Genomic DNA, 16,614 nt, shown 5'->3' on the forward strand with positions numbered 1-16,614 from the left:
CAAACATTTTCCTCTATCAGCTTTATTTTTCAATTAGATGACCTGAAGTGGTCTACCATCCAACGTCATCGGTTGTTCCACTGTAGATATATATAAAAAAGTCCCAGTATTTACTTAGCTACATCTCCATGATGAGAATTGTTTCCCCCTATATAGTTAAAAAAAAAAAAAAAAAATTAGCTTCCGAAATAGCCATGTAAGGCTGATGTCACACGGGCGGTCTACCCGCCTGACCGCGGCGGGTGAGACGCATTTCCCCACATGAAACCGCCGCGACCAGCCCGCCTGGCTATGTCAGACGAGAGGTTTATACATAGGAATCAATATAAAGCGGTTCCGCGGCGGCTGACCCGCTTTGCACCCGCGGCGGCCAACCCGCTCGTCTGGCTAGGGCTTAAGAATCAATAACTTTGTTGCTGTTTGTTTGTCCATGTCACTCTATGTGACATTATTATTACGTCACCTCTTTCTCATTTTTTTTTTTTTTTTTTTCTAATTAGTGTTGGGACGATTTTACAATTTTTAACGATTCCGATTCGAGTCCCGATACCGATCTAAACTTCCGATTTGATATGATTCCGATTCCGATACCTGGAAGGATTATAATTCATGGTCATTTTCAGACCCTGGTTTGGAAAACGAATATTTTATGAACAAAATACATTAATTAATAATTTATCGGAATCTGAAGTTTAAAGGAGCATCGGGACTCGTATCGGAATCGTTAGAAAGGTTTCTTTACTTTTAATGATGGCAAGTTCAGTGCTTTTAATTTGTCTTCAGGTTCTTTATTTGCAAAAAGAGAAACCAATTTGGCCGCTGCTCTTTGTATTCTCTCGATATTGATTGTATCTTTAAATTTTTGCTGCATTTTTTGGTTTGGGGCGTATCAGGCAGTCTGTGATTTTTTTCATCATCTCTTCTTCCATGTTATGAAAGGCCTCTTTTATGTTTGGGAGAAATACATATGTTTCACCCAAGATTTTACAGATATGATCGTGGTGTGACCAAATGTCCCTGACCAACACTCCCAGATCTTTCTCTCCCTCAACCCTCTCTCTCTCACCCCTTCTCTTATTATTTTTCCTTACTTGAATCATTTCCCATTAGGTAATGCATTCATGGTCTCTTCGAGCTTTTGTCCATTGCCAGTACGTTTCATTCCTTAGCAATGAACTCCATTTTCCACGTTTGACTACACAAAGGATTACAAAGGATTACAAAGGCGGAGCATGCCGACAGGAGACCTTTTGGTCTTATTGTCTAGATCTTGTAACAATTTACAACCCTACTGGTGTTCCACTCTTCTCGTGATCTTTGCATCATCTGCAATACGTTTTAGTTTAGTTAGTCGTGCCCTCCACTTTGTAATTTACATATGTCAAGAACATCATAGATGCCAGAACCGACATTTGTCGGACTCTGCTGATCACCTCCCTCCATCCCTCCACCTTGTCTTCCACTTCTGTTCTCACGCTCCAGTCTTCCAAGAAATTCTTTATTCATCCAAGAAGCTTATCTTCAAGTCCTTCATCATGTTTCAAATTCCAAAGAAGTCCTTCATTATGTTTTAAATTCCACGAAAGTAGATTGTGAGTTAACAAATCAAGTCTTCTCTTAGAAATCCAGGTATACATAGGCTACCCAACCCTATGAATGTGTGCGTGTTTGTGTGTGTCTGTGCATTGACTTAACTGTATTTGCGTAATTATAACATACAGAAAAAAATACACGGTTTTAGCTTGGGTTGTATAAATTTCCAAGGTGTTTCGAGTGTTGGCGTATCTATTTGTATATAAAAAAACTGATTGTAATATACAAGAGAAGAGCGTTGTTCGTGTGGCTCTTTTTCTCCAATTATCATACCTAATTTTGAATTTGCTTACTCTTTTTAGCTTGGGCTGTCAAAAAAATTCCAGGAGTTGACATATTTGCATGGATTTTTTATTCTGTCATTTTTTGTCTTCATCCATCGTACGTGAATTTGAATTTGCTTATTGTTTTTAGCTTGTGCTGTATCCTCTTCTAAGCAGTTCCAGTTGACATATTTGCATGGGAATTTTTTTCTTGGCATCCTTTAGACATTTAGTTTTTTCAATTTAATTTGTCCCTATGACCTTGTGACTCTCTCTTTCTTTCTCTCTCTCTCTCTCTCTCTTTCTCTCTCTCTATGTTTACCTAAATGTAATATACAGGGTTGGAGCTTTTCTCACGGGATGTCTCCGGAAACAGAGAGACATCCCGCCACTGTTACAGGTTTTCAATTAAGCATGGATAATACGATAAAAAAAAGCAAAAATTTGAGGGCATTTTTCTCAAAGTATATTTTTCTCAAAGTATATTTTTTGAGAAAAAAGAGGAAGAAGAAAAACGCTCAAAAAGTTTTGATTTTTTAATCTTATCCTGTTATCTGTGCTTATCTCCAGTTACGAAATTCATCTATAGTGTCGGCCTGAATTATTTCTTCTTTTAATTTGTTATACAAATTGACGCATCTGTGTGGAAAACTTTGCTTCCTAGCATGTTCTGAGCAGTCTGACTTCTTAAGATTTTTGCTATGTCTTTTGTTGCTTTTTCATCAAAAGTTATCTATCATAGTCAATTTTTTCTATTCCTTTCACTGCTCTAGATATAACTATTCTAGATTTAACTATCATATCACCTTTTCCTATGCCCTTCTAATGTAGGCAATCTCAATTTGTCTAATTTCTCCTTATATGTCTTATAAAACATTATAGTTGTCACACCATTTCTTCCGTAAATGTTTCTTTATACCGCTCTTTTCATATAATGAGCACACCACTACTGCATACTCCGATTTGGGGCGGATTAGATCTCAGATAATATTTTCATTGTATCCTGATTAATATAAGATGCCAATCTTGTGTTAGTTGATAATGATTGATATATCTTTCTCTTTATTCTGTTTATATGTTTTTCCAGGCGACATGGCACTTCTGATTAAGATTCCCACATCCTTTTTATTTTTCTTTCCCTTTTGTGAAGTAATATTTTTCATCGCTCTCGTTTTTCCGTCTGGTTAGTATTTTTTCAAAGCATTATGGATTATCATATCATTCCTATAATTGTATGGCAGAAGTTCTCGACCTGTTTCAGGCCACGGAATTACAAAACATATTATGGACCATCTTCCTCTTGAGTAATGACAGAGAGTAGATAGCGATCAGTTTAGTTTGGAACATATTTCCTGCAAACAGAAATTTGATCAATTATATAGAATAGAAGACAGTTAAAAAATTTCGTATTGTATTATCATCAAATTTAAAGATATATGCACTAATTTCCGATTCATTACCATATATGGTGAACATCATGTGGAACACTAAAACAGTCTTCTTGGACCTACAAAGGCTCTTGGATTATTGTTTGAGGACCACTGCATCAGGGAATAAAGAATGTTTGAAATCCCGATAAGCTTGTCGTTTTGGTCATGCATTTTTCTCTTTCTATGTGAAGCCATTTAAGACTAGGTTGATGTATGGGGACGTCATTGCCTTGGTAGAATTTAAGTTTTATTTATCATTGTAAACATTCTTTGAAATGTTCCTCAAACCTAGTCCACATATTTATTTTTTACCAAATGTTGTAAACAAGTCAGTGAGTTATGCAGCTTAAAACTGGTTATGATATAATTACTAGATACAATGGCTTTACCCAATTGTATTTCATTTATCATAATTTCACAGCCTGTGATTTTTCATATTTTAATGTCTTGTGGGCGCATTTACGTGAGTACAAATATTTATTACTGAGAAATCATACTGAGCGGCTCCCTGTTCTGCCATGTCCCACTGTCGTATCACTATCAGCACATCACGACTGCAGAAAATAGGCAGTCCAGATTGCCTTTTGTTAATGATCATGTAGAACCTATGATTGCTCCAGCAGCTCTTTCTGCGTAAGATTTTTTCACTAAAACGGAAGTTAGGCAGTTCTTGAAACCATGGGTTGTCTTTTGTGAATGATAATATAGGGCCTATGATTGTCCAAGAAGATTTTTCTTTGGGAAATAAAAAAAGAAAAGCTTCACTGAGACAGAAGGTAGGCAGTTTTTGTCACTACAGGTTGTCTTTCGAGAATGATAATGTATGGCCTATGATTGCCCTGGAATATTTTTCTTTGATAAAAAAAAAAAAAAAAAAAAAAAAAAAAAAAAAGTATATATATATATTATATGTATATATATATGTATATTATATATATATGTATATATATATATATATATATATATATATATATATATATATATATAATTTTCACTGAGACAGGAGCTGGATAGTTCTTGAAACCACAAGTTGTGTTTTGTTAATGATGATATAGGGCCCACGGTTTCCCCCAGCATATTTTATAAAAAAAAAGTTACACTGAGACTTGCACCTCTTTGCAGGCACTGGTGACGCTACTGTTGGTGCTTGTGCCATGGCCAGGCCCTTTGGAGCCCCGCCCCCCTTGTCCCCGCGAGAAGGCCACTCTGGTGCGGAAGCTTGTCAACAAGGTAAGCTACCTCGTCAATTATCTCTCTCATCTCTCAAGCCGCTTTCACACGAACGTTTCCGTACGCGCGTTCGGGTGCGCCGCGTTTTAACTTTCAATGGAGTTCAATGGGACCGCAAAACGCGTCGTGTGAAAGGTCCCATTCAACTCCATTGGAAGTTATAACGCGGCGCACCCGAACGCGCGTACGGAAACGCTCGTGTGGAAGCGGCCTAAGTGATGACTGGTTCAGGAAACATCCACCCCAACTCTCCAAACACAAATATTTCTCTTTGCATCATTCGCTCTTGAGAAGCTCTCCTTTCCTTAGGCTCTGTTCACACAAGCGGTTTGAACCTCGCGGAAATAGTGGTGGTACCGCAAAATCAAGGAAAAACTGCGCGGTTGTGTGTGAACGCCTCCTATGAATTACACTGTAATAGAACCGCCGCGGTTGAAACCGCGGTTGTTGAAACCGCTAGTGTGAACAGGCCCATACTGAAGATACTGTGGACCTTGCGAGACACTGAGATGCCTTGCGTTCTTGTGTTCCTTCACCTTCCAATTACCCATCTGAGGTTGAATGTGGTTGTTATTTTCTCAAAGATTTATGGTTTATTATATCATTCCTGTAATTATATGCCAATGGTTCTCGACTTGCTTCAGGCCACGGAACAATCTTTTGCCTTCATATCAATATAAATTATAAGCACAGTACTTGCAATAAACCGTACTACAACGGAATAGATATTTTTGCACCTAGCCGCAACTGGAATTGTGGTGTTGTGTAGTACTGATGACTGAATAAGATTTGTTCAGTAATGAAACCTCGAAGGCAACGTTTCCCAACCTTTTCCGACCCTAGGAGCACCTGCTGTAGTCAGGTCTAAGCAGCCCAGCACCCCCTAACTAATATCTTATTACTAGATGGATCCACTTGTCCTAGGGCAGTGGACAAGATGCAGGGATGACCCGTCATCCAGGAGGTGCCAAGATAAGAGGGAGGGAAGAGGGTGGAAGGGAGTAGAGTATGTAGGGGATGGAATGGGTGGGAGTGGTTTCTCTGCCTTTGTTTTTTGGCTACCTCCCGTGTAAGGGGGAAAAAAGCCTTTGGTATATGTATGTATGTACTAGATGGATAAAGGAAAGTGTATGCATGCATCCCTTATAATTGATTTCGGCACACCCCAGGTTAAACACTGATCTATGGTAAATGTTAATGCAACGGATTCCTTTACTATTGATAATAAACTTTCTAGTGTATTGCAGGCGACGGTGCTTTGATTTTAATTTTTCTTTTGTAATTTTGATTTTTTAGCATGGAAATGGCCTTCCGCCCGATAATTTTTTTGTAAACAAGTTAATTTTTCATACCACCGTTCTCGTGTTTGTTGTCATAATTGGTTTTCGGTGAAATTTATCAATGATTGGATGTGCACTGCATTTCAGTCCGGAGTTTTCCCATCTCGGTCTATCCATTCACAGTATCACTTAGATTAATGTTTAATATCTTATTATGTAATAATAGGAAATTAGCACTACATTCTTGGATAAAAATATGGCGCAAGTTAAGAAAAAAATCCCAGTATTTCCTTGTAACATTAGTCGTGATGGTCATCAGAACGAACCATACAATGTCCCTTTCCTTTTCTGAATTTTGATTCTTAGTTAAATGAAAAACAAAATATAAAAAAATCAATGCTAAGTATGGTAGGCTACAATCACGGGGTCCAGACTAAATTCTAAAATAATTTCTTAACCAGCCGATCAAGGCCCCGGCCTAGATCTATTTCTGCTCTAAAAAAAAAAAAAAAAAAAAAAAAAAAAAAAAAATATATATATATATATATATATATATATATATGTATATATATATATGAAAATAGAAAGACAAAATCTTTATTAGGGCATGTTTAATACAAAACTGAACTATGTTAAGTATGTTAATGATTATGATTTTCCTCAATAATCATGAAGGGATATTTTCTATTAACTCCTTTTTCGTGACCTCAACAGCGATGGATCCCGATCTTGGAGAAATACAGCGTGGCCATGCCCCTTGAGTGTCCCTTGCATCAGGTCAGGGATGTCTTCGCGGAGCATTACACTCGCAAGCTGCACCATCCGCCTCAGTGGACCTGCGGATTCTGCGGCAAATCCTTCTACCACGAGTCCCAGCTCGACAGGCACTTCGACAATAGACACAGCGAACACATCAATGAGGTACTGTGTAGGCTACGTGATTCAGAGCAGAGGTTGTGCATGTAACGCCAATGTAGACTAGACCCCCGTCCCATCCTGTGCAACAGTGAGCAGAAGATGAAGCGTACAAAAATGAGTAATGACCATCAAAATAGCGGTAGAAAAGAAATAAAGATTGTAGCGGGCAGGGAGAGGTTTTAGTGTGTCAGCCAGAGAAGAAACATTGATAAGGCAAAAGACTTTGGGCTCTACCTTGCTCAGGAATACGGAGTGAAGTGAGTCACCCCAAACATGAGAGGAATACTCCGTACAAGGGTGAATGTGTCGCGTGTATAGAGTAAGCAGTTAGGAGATAGGAAATTGTGAACACGGTACAAAACACCTATGTTCATTGAAGCTTCTCTAGCAATAGTTGAGATACGAATTCTCCAGTGCTTACCAGTGCACGATAGACCAAGTATGTTTAGGGGATGAAGAAGAACAAACTTGTATGTCATCGAAGAAAATGGGATAGCTCCGAAAGATTGAACATAAAAACCTAAGAATGAAGGAGACTGAGGGTAAGTTGAAAATGAAAGATTCGTGCTATATTCTACCAAATGTATAATGCAGCCAAATTCCACATGGAAAACAACCAATAGTCGGAATATATATATATATATATATATATATATATATATATATATATATATATATATATATATTCATATATATACATATATATATATATATGTATATATATATATATATATATATATATATATATATATATATGTATATATAAATGTATATGTATATATGATCTGGGACCTAACATTACTGGTCAAACCTTTGGGTTGTAAAACGGGAGCTGGTGAAAATGGGACGGAGATTGTCTAGGCTGATGAGAAGTCTCAGCTCTAAGTTTCGAAACCTTGAAACACCGATCAGTCGAGTGTTTACAATGCCCATGGATATGGTAGTAGCTAAGCTTATCCTGCGGCTCTACTCTAGAGAGATCATGCATCACATTAAGAGAAACATCCAATAAATTCCTACGGAGAGAGGATTGCCTTGACTTGTGTACGTGACGCTTATGGCGAAAACAAAAAGCACTCGAATGACCTGACTTGTTACAATGGGTACATGTGAGTACAGGAGGGGTAAATGTAGAGGAAGGGGAGCTGTGAGTAGGAACTGAAGACTGAGTGGGTGGAGGAGCAGAACTAGGAACATTGGTATGTTGCTGAGCATTGCTAATACATAAGGAACCAGAAGGCACTTCCCTAAGTTTACATGAAAGCCTTGTTACGAAAGATAGTGGGGCCTTATTTGTCTTATAGCTAAGAGAAGAGGCAGCTATGCTCTCAAAAGGTACTAAGAAAATGATGTAAAAAAGAAATTCCAAAGTAAGGCGGAACCTGTCTAAAGTGATAGTGCTCTTATCTATCCACTCTGAAGGGGAGAAAGAATCTAAGGTTTCAACTATAATTTTGCTGGACTGGGCCTAAACAAGCCTATAGTCAAGAGTACTCAATCTGGATGTAAAAACATCAGTCAGCGTAAAACACCATTGAAAGGAATTGCCTACAGGGGTAAGAGAGAGAGAGAAAAGAAAAGAAAAGAAAACTAGACCTAAACAGTTCATAATTGTAATCCAAAGACTTGGGGTCGAGACATGAAGCAGATAACATCTCAGAAGCCAATGAATTAGGCAAAGCTGTGACCTCACGAAAAAAGAAAAGAAAAGAAAAAATCTCAGACCCCAATGAAACATTAGTATTTACATAAAATTTTTCGCACTGGCAGATAAATCACTAGCTTTATATTGGGGATCATCACCAGAAAATTTAAGAACAAAAGGATCCTGATATAATAATGTGAAAGTATGAGCCATCATGTCAGATGGATTTGGGGAATAAAGAATGGACGGTACCTTCTGTGTAGATATATTAAAAGAGGAATAAGATAACAACCCACTTTGTAGTAATAAAAAAAAAATACATATAGTTAATAATGGCAAACGCAATGAATAATTTCTCGAATCAGAAGACTGACCTGAAAAACGTAAACAATAATATTCGTTTTAATACACAAAGCAAGAACGTTATTAATACAAATTATTCACAAAGAACATAAATACACTTCTCTATGAATCCCAATTCCAATATTCGTGACCGTCATGAAATGAGGTTACGACGGAAACAAACTTGCTGCGAAGGCAATACGCCTGGCCAGAAAAGTAATTATGTATCAATTAATTCACTATGACCAGAATACAATATGGCATTGCATGCATAAAAAATACATACATACATGTACATACCCTATGCATAAGAAAGCAAATAAGATTCGAGGGCTGATTGCGCGATCTTTTGACTTCAAAAGTCCATCTCTCATTAACAAGCTATATAAGTCGTTAGTTCGTCCACATTTGGAATATGCTGTTTCCGTATGGTCACCGAATCTTATAAAAGAGAATAACAGACTATAATATAAAGTATAACGGCGAGCCACAAAACTGATTAAAAAAAAAAAAAAAAAAAAAAAATTATACGAAAATAGACTAAAACATATGAATCTGTTTTCCCTAAAAAAGCGTAGATTCAGAGGTGACTTGATACAGGTCTTTAAAATTCTAAAGGGAATTGACATAAAAAAATGACAAAATTTTCACACTGAATGAGAATCCGACAAGAAACAATTATTTCAAACTGTCAAGAAATAGATTATATTTGGAAATGGGTAGAAACAACTTCGCCAACCGTGTATTAATGAATGGAATAAACTTCCTGCAGAGGCAGTGCAATGTAGTTCAGTTCGAAGCTTTAAATTCGTTTAGATAAACACCTAAGCAAGATGATGTAAAACCTGCCATTTATTTTATATTATTTGTTTGTTATTATATGTCTGTATAATTATTATTATTTGCTTGATTATCATTTATCATTATTTATGTCAATTTATTATTATTTTCTGTTTACCTATATGTTTTTTTATTTAACTTTACCTATTTATTTATTTATTTTATTTATTGTTATATATATATTATTGTATTTTTTATCTATTTATTTAATATTTATCATTATCATATATTTTTCGCATCCGACCTAGTTATGGACCAAAAGGTCTCCTGTTGGTATGCTCCTCCTTTGTAATCCTTTGTAATGTATACGCGCGTGTATATGGTGGAAAGGATGTGTGGCGTCATCTGAGGTGCCAAAACCTCGTAAGGCTGACTTGGCCCTCGGATGGTGGGCCTCGAGGTCTTTGTCGGCAAGAAGGACGACCCAGAGGACGGACGGGGCACCAGAAACAGGAACACTTCACATGCGGCGGAGGATTCCCAGGTTAAGCGGAATCCTCCGCTTTGCCCCGTCTCCTGGAGGAGCATCATCGTCGAGGGTCAGGGCGGGGCCCACTACATCGTCTTCGCTGTCGTCATCAGCCGCCTCTCCTCCAGAAGCAGAGTGCCTTTCCCTCTTCGAGTCGCGTTCGTCTTTTTCGCGACTTCTTCCGTCCGTGGACGCGCTCGTGGCGGCGATGGGGCTTCGAGGGCGAGCGGAGGCCATTCCGCCGCGAGGTTGTCCAGCTGCGAAGGGCAGCGGACCAGGGCAACCGTCCTTCCAGCTGGGCCGCGGCGTCCCCTCTCCCAATTGGCGGCAAGGAGGAACATATGACAAGAACGGCGGGTGAGCGACGTTGTCCTCCCTCTTTTCCACCTCCTCTTTATGGTCACAATGACTCTCCAAGTGATCCTCGAAGAGCCTCTAAAGGCACTTCCTTCCAAAAAGTTCGACCTCATCAGAATCTCTATCACCTCAAGTCTCAAGGGTCTTCTAATCGACGTAGAATCGTCAAGAGTTTCTTGAGGACCGCAGTTCCTGCTAGACTTTCTTAATATTTCTTTTATACAACTCTTCATATTTATCAAGTTCTACTAAGTTTAAATGAAGACTTATTTGCAGATGAATAAAATCGCCTGGCTCTGGCCGTAGCAAAAATATATACTGTATAAAATGCGTCACCAAGGTTACCAAGGTAACGAGTTACTGAAACGCGACGTTACTGTGTCTGAGTCTTAGAAACCAGAAAATTCCCCTATCTCTCCGAGGCTCTAAGACATCTTCCGTACGTCTATTAGAATCTGTCGGAGTCAGCTGGAATCTGCTGAGGTCTATGTGTTGCCCTCGAGGCCCTTTTGACTTTGATTCCTGACACCCCAGTAGACTCCACCAGACTGCAGCAAACTCTGAGAGACTCTGACAGACTCCGTCAGACTTCAGCATACGCCAATAACCTCTGACATACTCCAGCAGAATCCACCTGACTCCGACAGACTCTGATAGACTCCGACAGACTCTGGCTGGCAGGTATTCTGGAGTGTCCGACGGGAAGTCAGGAGTAAAAAGGGTCAGAAAGGGAAACATAGAATTTCCTTTTGATAAGACCTTTAGATGTAGGTCCACATGGAAACCCAAAAAGACTCCGGTAGATTACGGCAGACTCTGGCAGATTCCCACTCTGTTTGCAAACGGTTGTATATCACACTGGTCATTTTTAGTGTCGTTTCATCCCATTCGAGTGGTTATTAGCTATTCTACACAGCTTAGTATCGTCAGCAAATCCGGACACAGTATATTTTACTTTACGGTTCATGTTATTGAATTATCCAGAAACGAAACCCTAAAGAACTGCACTCCTTCTAGAACATCTCGTTTATTACCATTATTCAGTCAAGTGTGAGCCCACTTTCACGTGTGACCTCTTATTCCACGTGAAGAGACTTTAGTTAGTCGTCTCTTGTGTGGGACAGTATTACATGTATTGTGATAAGCTAATTTAATTTCTTACACTGTCTTGCTGGATGCATGTCCACATTACGGTGTTAAAGGTACGTTTTGGTTGGTGCGATTATTAACCTACCACAGCCAATGGCGGCGGGTGACACGCATCCTACTACCTGGCATCCTATTTGGGGTAAGCGCGTTGGTTGTAGGTTCGGTTAAGATCATCAGCCTTGTACTTTGTAGATCGAAGCAAAACAGCCCCATTCAAAAACAAAAAGAATCGTTTGACGATCATCGTTGAGCGATAATTGCACCGATCAAAACGGATCTTAACCCATTAAACTCCGATGACAAGATTCCTTGTCATTTGGTCAAATAAAACAAAAAATCATAAAACACCAAAATGTTTGATCAAACACCAGAAAAATATGACGTCAGTCCTCGCTTCGCTGCGAGCGAAGCGAGGATTGACGTAATATTTTTCTGGTGTTTGATCAAACATTTTGGTGTTTTATGATTTTTCGTTTTATTTGACCAAATGACAAGGAATCTTGTCATCGGAGTTTAATGGGTTAAGGAAGCTGGAGGTGTATTATACTACAGAGTAATTTACACTCTCTGGATCCGACCTCAGGAGTATAGTCATCATAGATGCTGTTTCGTTGTTTCCATTGCTATCTAATGTTATAGGAAATGAATGTATAAAGATAACAGCTGCTCATGTTATCATGATAATGATAAGCACTATCTTCCATTCTAATCTTAATGATTGTACTGAGTAATCATCTTTATTTTCGTCAGCCATTTGAACATCCTTGACGCTTGTTGTGGTTTCCAGAGCTTCTTAAAGGTGTAAAGCGAAATGCACCGTGACTGGCATGACTATCAGTTGCTCCATCACTCTTGGCATCTCTGCATATGAGTCATAGCACTTTGAGTAGCTGAAGTAGTAAAGGTAGAAGTAGTAGTATCAGTAGCAACACTATTTGCAATATCATTGCAATACCATGACCACCGGCCTTCTCACCATCTCTGCCTCTGAAATCTGTAGCACCATAGCATCTATCATTACCACCGTGACCAGCTTTCGAACAACCATGGCATGCTACCACGAAAACACTCCACTTTATCGTATTAGAATCTATAATAATTACCTAGAACACGCCAGTGGCTCGATTGAGATCTTATTTTGCTTCGGAATTGCCTCCCCCCTTCTCCCATGCTCCAACTGTATAAAACACCAAATTAGCCAAAAGAGAATGTGTACAGAACGTCGCCAAAATTAGGCATCATCATCATCATCATCATCATCATCATCATCATCATCATCATCATCATCATCATCATCATCATCATCATCATCATCATCATCATCATCATCGTCGTCGTCGTCATCATCATCATCATCATCATCATCATCATCATCATCATCATCATCATCATCATCATCATCATCATCATCATCATCATCATCATCATCATCATCGTCGTCGTCGTCATCGTCGTTATCATCATCATCATCATCATCATCATCATCATCATCATCATCATCATCATCATCATAATCATCATCATCATCATCATCATCATCGTCATCATCATAATCATCATCATCATCATCATCATCATCATCATCATCATCATCATCATCATCATCATCATCATCATCATCATCATCATCATCACTATCGTCATCATCGTCATCCTTATCCCACATTTTTACACCCATTGTCTTCGGAGAGCGTCACTATCACCACCCTACCTACGGTAACACTATCAGCAATACGTACTACCACATAACTTTGATCACCAATACCACCACCGACCTCACCTACCATTATCACGAACAATATTACCATGATTTTCTTCATAGACGTCGTTTCCATTACCACAACCATTCTCCTACCATCATCATCCAAACTCGATTGACAACAGTCGCCATGGTCTCTACCTTCATTTCCACCATTAACATTACGAATGCAACCAACACCGTTACAACTTCACTATCACTCAATGATCACCACTAAATGATTGCAACTGCTGTGGAAAACCCTGGCACCTTCGTCCAGCATCCTAAACCCTGCTCACATTAGTCAATCGGATGGTCAGACTCTACCAACTTGCCGGACTTTGGCCTGTTGTCGAAGAGCTCGTGATGTGTCCGACACTTCAGTACAGACCACGATGCATGATAGCGTAAGGGCAATTGTGGTCATATCACCGATAATTTACCTGTTCTTTCCTCAAGACGTATACAAGAACAATCCACTAGCCACATCTCGGCGTCGTGTGTATTGTCGATTTGAAGCAAAACTGATTCGTACACCGTTGAAGAGAGCTGTCGCGCATCATTATGCCAGGAGACTGTCTTCTTGTTACCACCGTGCTCACCTGATCGGCCCGGCCCGGCCCGGCCCGGATGAGTCTGTCTTCGGAGGGCGTCATCTTGTGTCTCAACGAAGGCCATCTCAAGCCAGCCATCGAAACGATTTCTCCCAATACAAGGTAGACAGGGAAGAAGAAGAAGAAGAAGAAGAAGAAAAGAAGAAGAAAAGAAGAAGAAGAAGAAGAAGAAGAAGAAGAAGAAGAACAACAACAACAACAACAACAACAACAACAACAACAACAACAACAACAACAACAACAACAACAACAACAACAACAACAACAACAACAACAACAACCGTGGAGATCATTTACCCAGCTGCAAGGTAAAAGTGTAACTCTGAAATGGTTGCCAAGTCACACTGGTATCCAAGGAAATGAGAGGACTGGCGGAGTTGCGGCTTGACTCGTAGAAAGCCCAAGGTAGATGTCTAAGTTTGCCCAGCAGGAATCAGCTCGGAGTCCACTTCCACGATCGACTACGTGGGGGATCGAAGTCCTGGTCCAGAGATTTCCTCGATAACCGATGTTTCTGGTAGGCCATACATCAGAGACTTGTTGAAGACCGTCGTTGCCAGCATTGTCATCCCCCGGACACTGATCTGTGCCACTTCTTGTGCGACTGCCCTGAAACTATATTCCTGGGGAAGGAACAGGCCACGACATCTGATGGTCTCGTGAGCTACATCTGCACACTCTGACGTTGGTGGAATGTTAACTCCCTCCCCAGTAACTCCGTTTAGGTGACTGTTCGGTCGCCCTCCAGGACGGAGAGATATTCCTGATCCCTTGAGTCTCGGTTGCCTCCGAATCTCCCACAAAAACAACCGTAGAACTCGGATCCATCATTGAAATCAACCCAATACTTGCTGCGACCACCAACACTGCTCACCCACAAAACCAAACACCTGTGCATTATTTTTTCTAAGATTCACTTCCTTTCCGATTTTCTTTCGCACTAAATCTTATTTCTGTTTACCTCTTACTAAAAAAAAATCTTTCTGCCTATCCCTACTGCTAAATTTCCAAATTTTCTCCAGTTTGTTTACATATTGGCTGAAAGTTGGAACAAAACACTGGAAGTCGTATTGACGTCAGTTCCCTTTCCTTCCCGAGCAGTGACAAGTACTGGCCCAACACAAAATTCAGAAAAACGCTGATTATTAGTAGCCACTTTTATACATAATTAATCCTTTATTACATAACAGACCGGTCTCCCTTTCACACAATAACCAATACCGTGAACACGGTTAGTCTTGCATAGATGATCCCATGATTCTAAGCAACACTATGGTTAGCGAGGCATAACTGTCTAGGAGTTTGCTTTCGACTCTGCTTCCTACTTTAGCAGCAAGTTCCATTGGCTCTCCGACCTGTTCCCGACGAACCACCAGTTCTTCTGGCCACCCTACCAATGACCTTGCTTTCTTCAAGTCATTCACCCTGGACAACGCATATGGAGCTCTGGTAAAGGTATGATAGGCCATGCAAGTCACTGCTGGATTTGACTTTGATCGTGAAACCCACGTTTAGCCTCGGGACTTAGCTGACAGGCTCTACCTAACAGGAAGGATGATGAGAAAGCCTTGTTTCCTTTTATTTTGGAAGTCTGCTGCAATCTAATCGCCTCTAACTTTATGGTACTCTCAAACACAGATCGTCTCCATCATCATTCCACGGTAACACCATAGTGGCGGCACCCTGCAAATGTTGCGGACTGTAGTTAGACTAGGAGGACAATAGACAAGAAAATTAGTAGTTGTACTGAAGAAAATCTAGTTTGTGCTCTGAAAGAAAGTTTATGAATCCATTAAAACAAAGTCCTGTTATGTTTTTTTTTAATTCCTATTGAGCATATGCCATGATTTTTATCATAAGGATATGTTCTGAAATTTTCTGAAGTTATTTTGAAAATAGCTTGATGTGTCAGCAACAGAATCTTCTGCATGCTTTTGACTCACAGCACGGCAAAAGATTGATAGCACCACCGCAGTAGATATTAATAGTTCGTTCTCTTCACATAAGCTCATGATTTTTGTTTTTTTATTTTGTATTAGTCACAATAAGATAATTCGGTCGATTATTTCTATGAAACAACCAGTGTCGAGTGTATGCTGTAGCTATGCTCGGTCATGTAGATTGACTACGTAGATCATTTGATGGAGTCATGTAAACAAGATTGACGAGGCTAGCGTTGTTGATCAGGGAGTAATCAAATGTTAGTGTTGCTACGCACGTGTCCTTTGTTGAGATGAGCCTTACCCGCCCGCCCCCCCCAGGCCGAGGACTCTGTGTGTGTGGCTGACTTCTGTGACGTCATGCGCTGCGAAGTCCTTCTAGAACGCATGCGCGATGGCGACGGCCTTGCCGGTACTGCGCTGGACGTTTGGCAGCAGCCCCTCGTCGTTCCCCTCACCAGCAAGGGATCGTCAGGTGGGTGGGATACCCTGACTCTCCCCCTCTCTCTCTCTCCCTCTCTCTCTCTCTCTCTCTCTCTCTCTCTCTCTCTCTCTCTCTCTCTCTCTCTTTCTCTTTCTCCCTCTCCCTTCCCCTTCTTTCTAACCTAAATCACTCCCCTCACAGGCAAAAATATATACCCCTCTTTCCTTACCACACTCCTTCACTATATTTGATTAGGTCTTGCCGCTCAAACACCCACCCCCCTCCCAAGACGCGCACCATCTATTAGCTGAATTCAGGATCAGGGAGGGGAATAACACATAGATCGTAGTCATGATTGTCATTACGAAGACAAGGCATGAAA

General features: G+C 40.0%; 1 protein-coding gene across 4 annotated transcripts in view; it reads left to right on the forward strand.

Annotated features, from left to right (window-relative positions):
- LOC143036844 (uncharacterized) overlaps positions 1 to 16,614 on the forward strand; it is a 47,792-nt gene that overhangs the window by 16,922 nt on the left and 14,256 nt on the right. For all 4 annotated transcript variants that reach the window (XM_076204678.1, XM_076204679.1, XM_076204681.1 and 1 more), the window contains 3 exons: positions 4,409 to 4,516; positions 6,511 to 6,717; positions 16,130 to 16,283. In XM_076204678.1, the coding sequence (XP_076060793.1) occupies positions 4,409 to 4,516; positions 6,511 to 6,717; positions 16,130 to 16,283 (469 nt within the window). The remainder of the gene's footprint in view (positions 1 to 4,408; positions 4,517 to 6,510; positions 6,718 to 16,129; positions 16,284 to 16,614) is intronic.

This window comes from Oratosquilla oratoria, chromosome 21, assembly GCF_046742065.1.
Source record: "Oratosquilla oratoria isolate Oo_2021 chromosome 21, ASM4674206v1, whole genome shotgun sequence".
Taxonomy (NCBI): Eukaryota; Metazoa; Arthropoda; class Malacostraca; order Stomatopoda; family Squillidae; genus Oratosquilla; species Oratosquilla oratoria.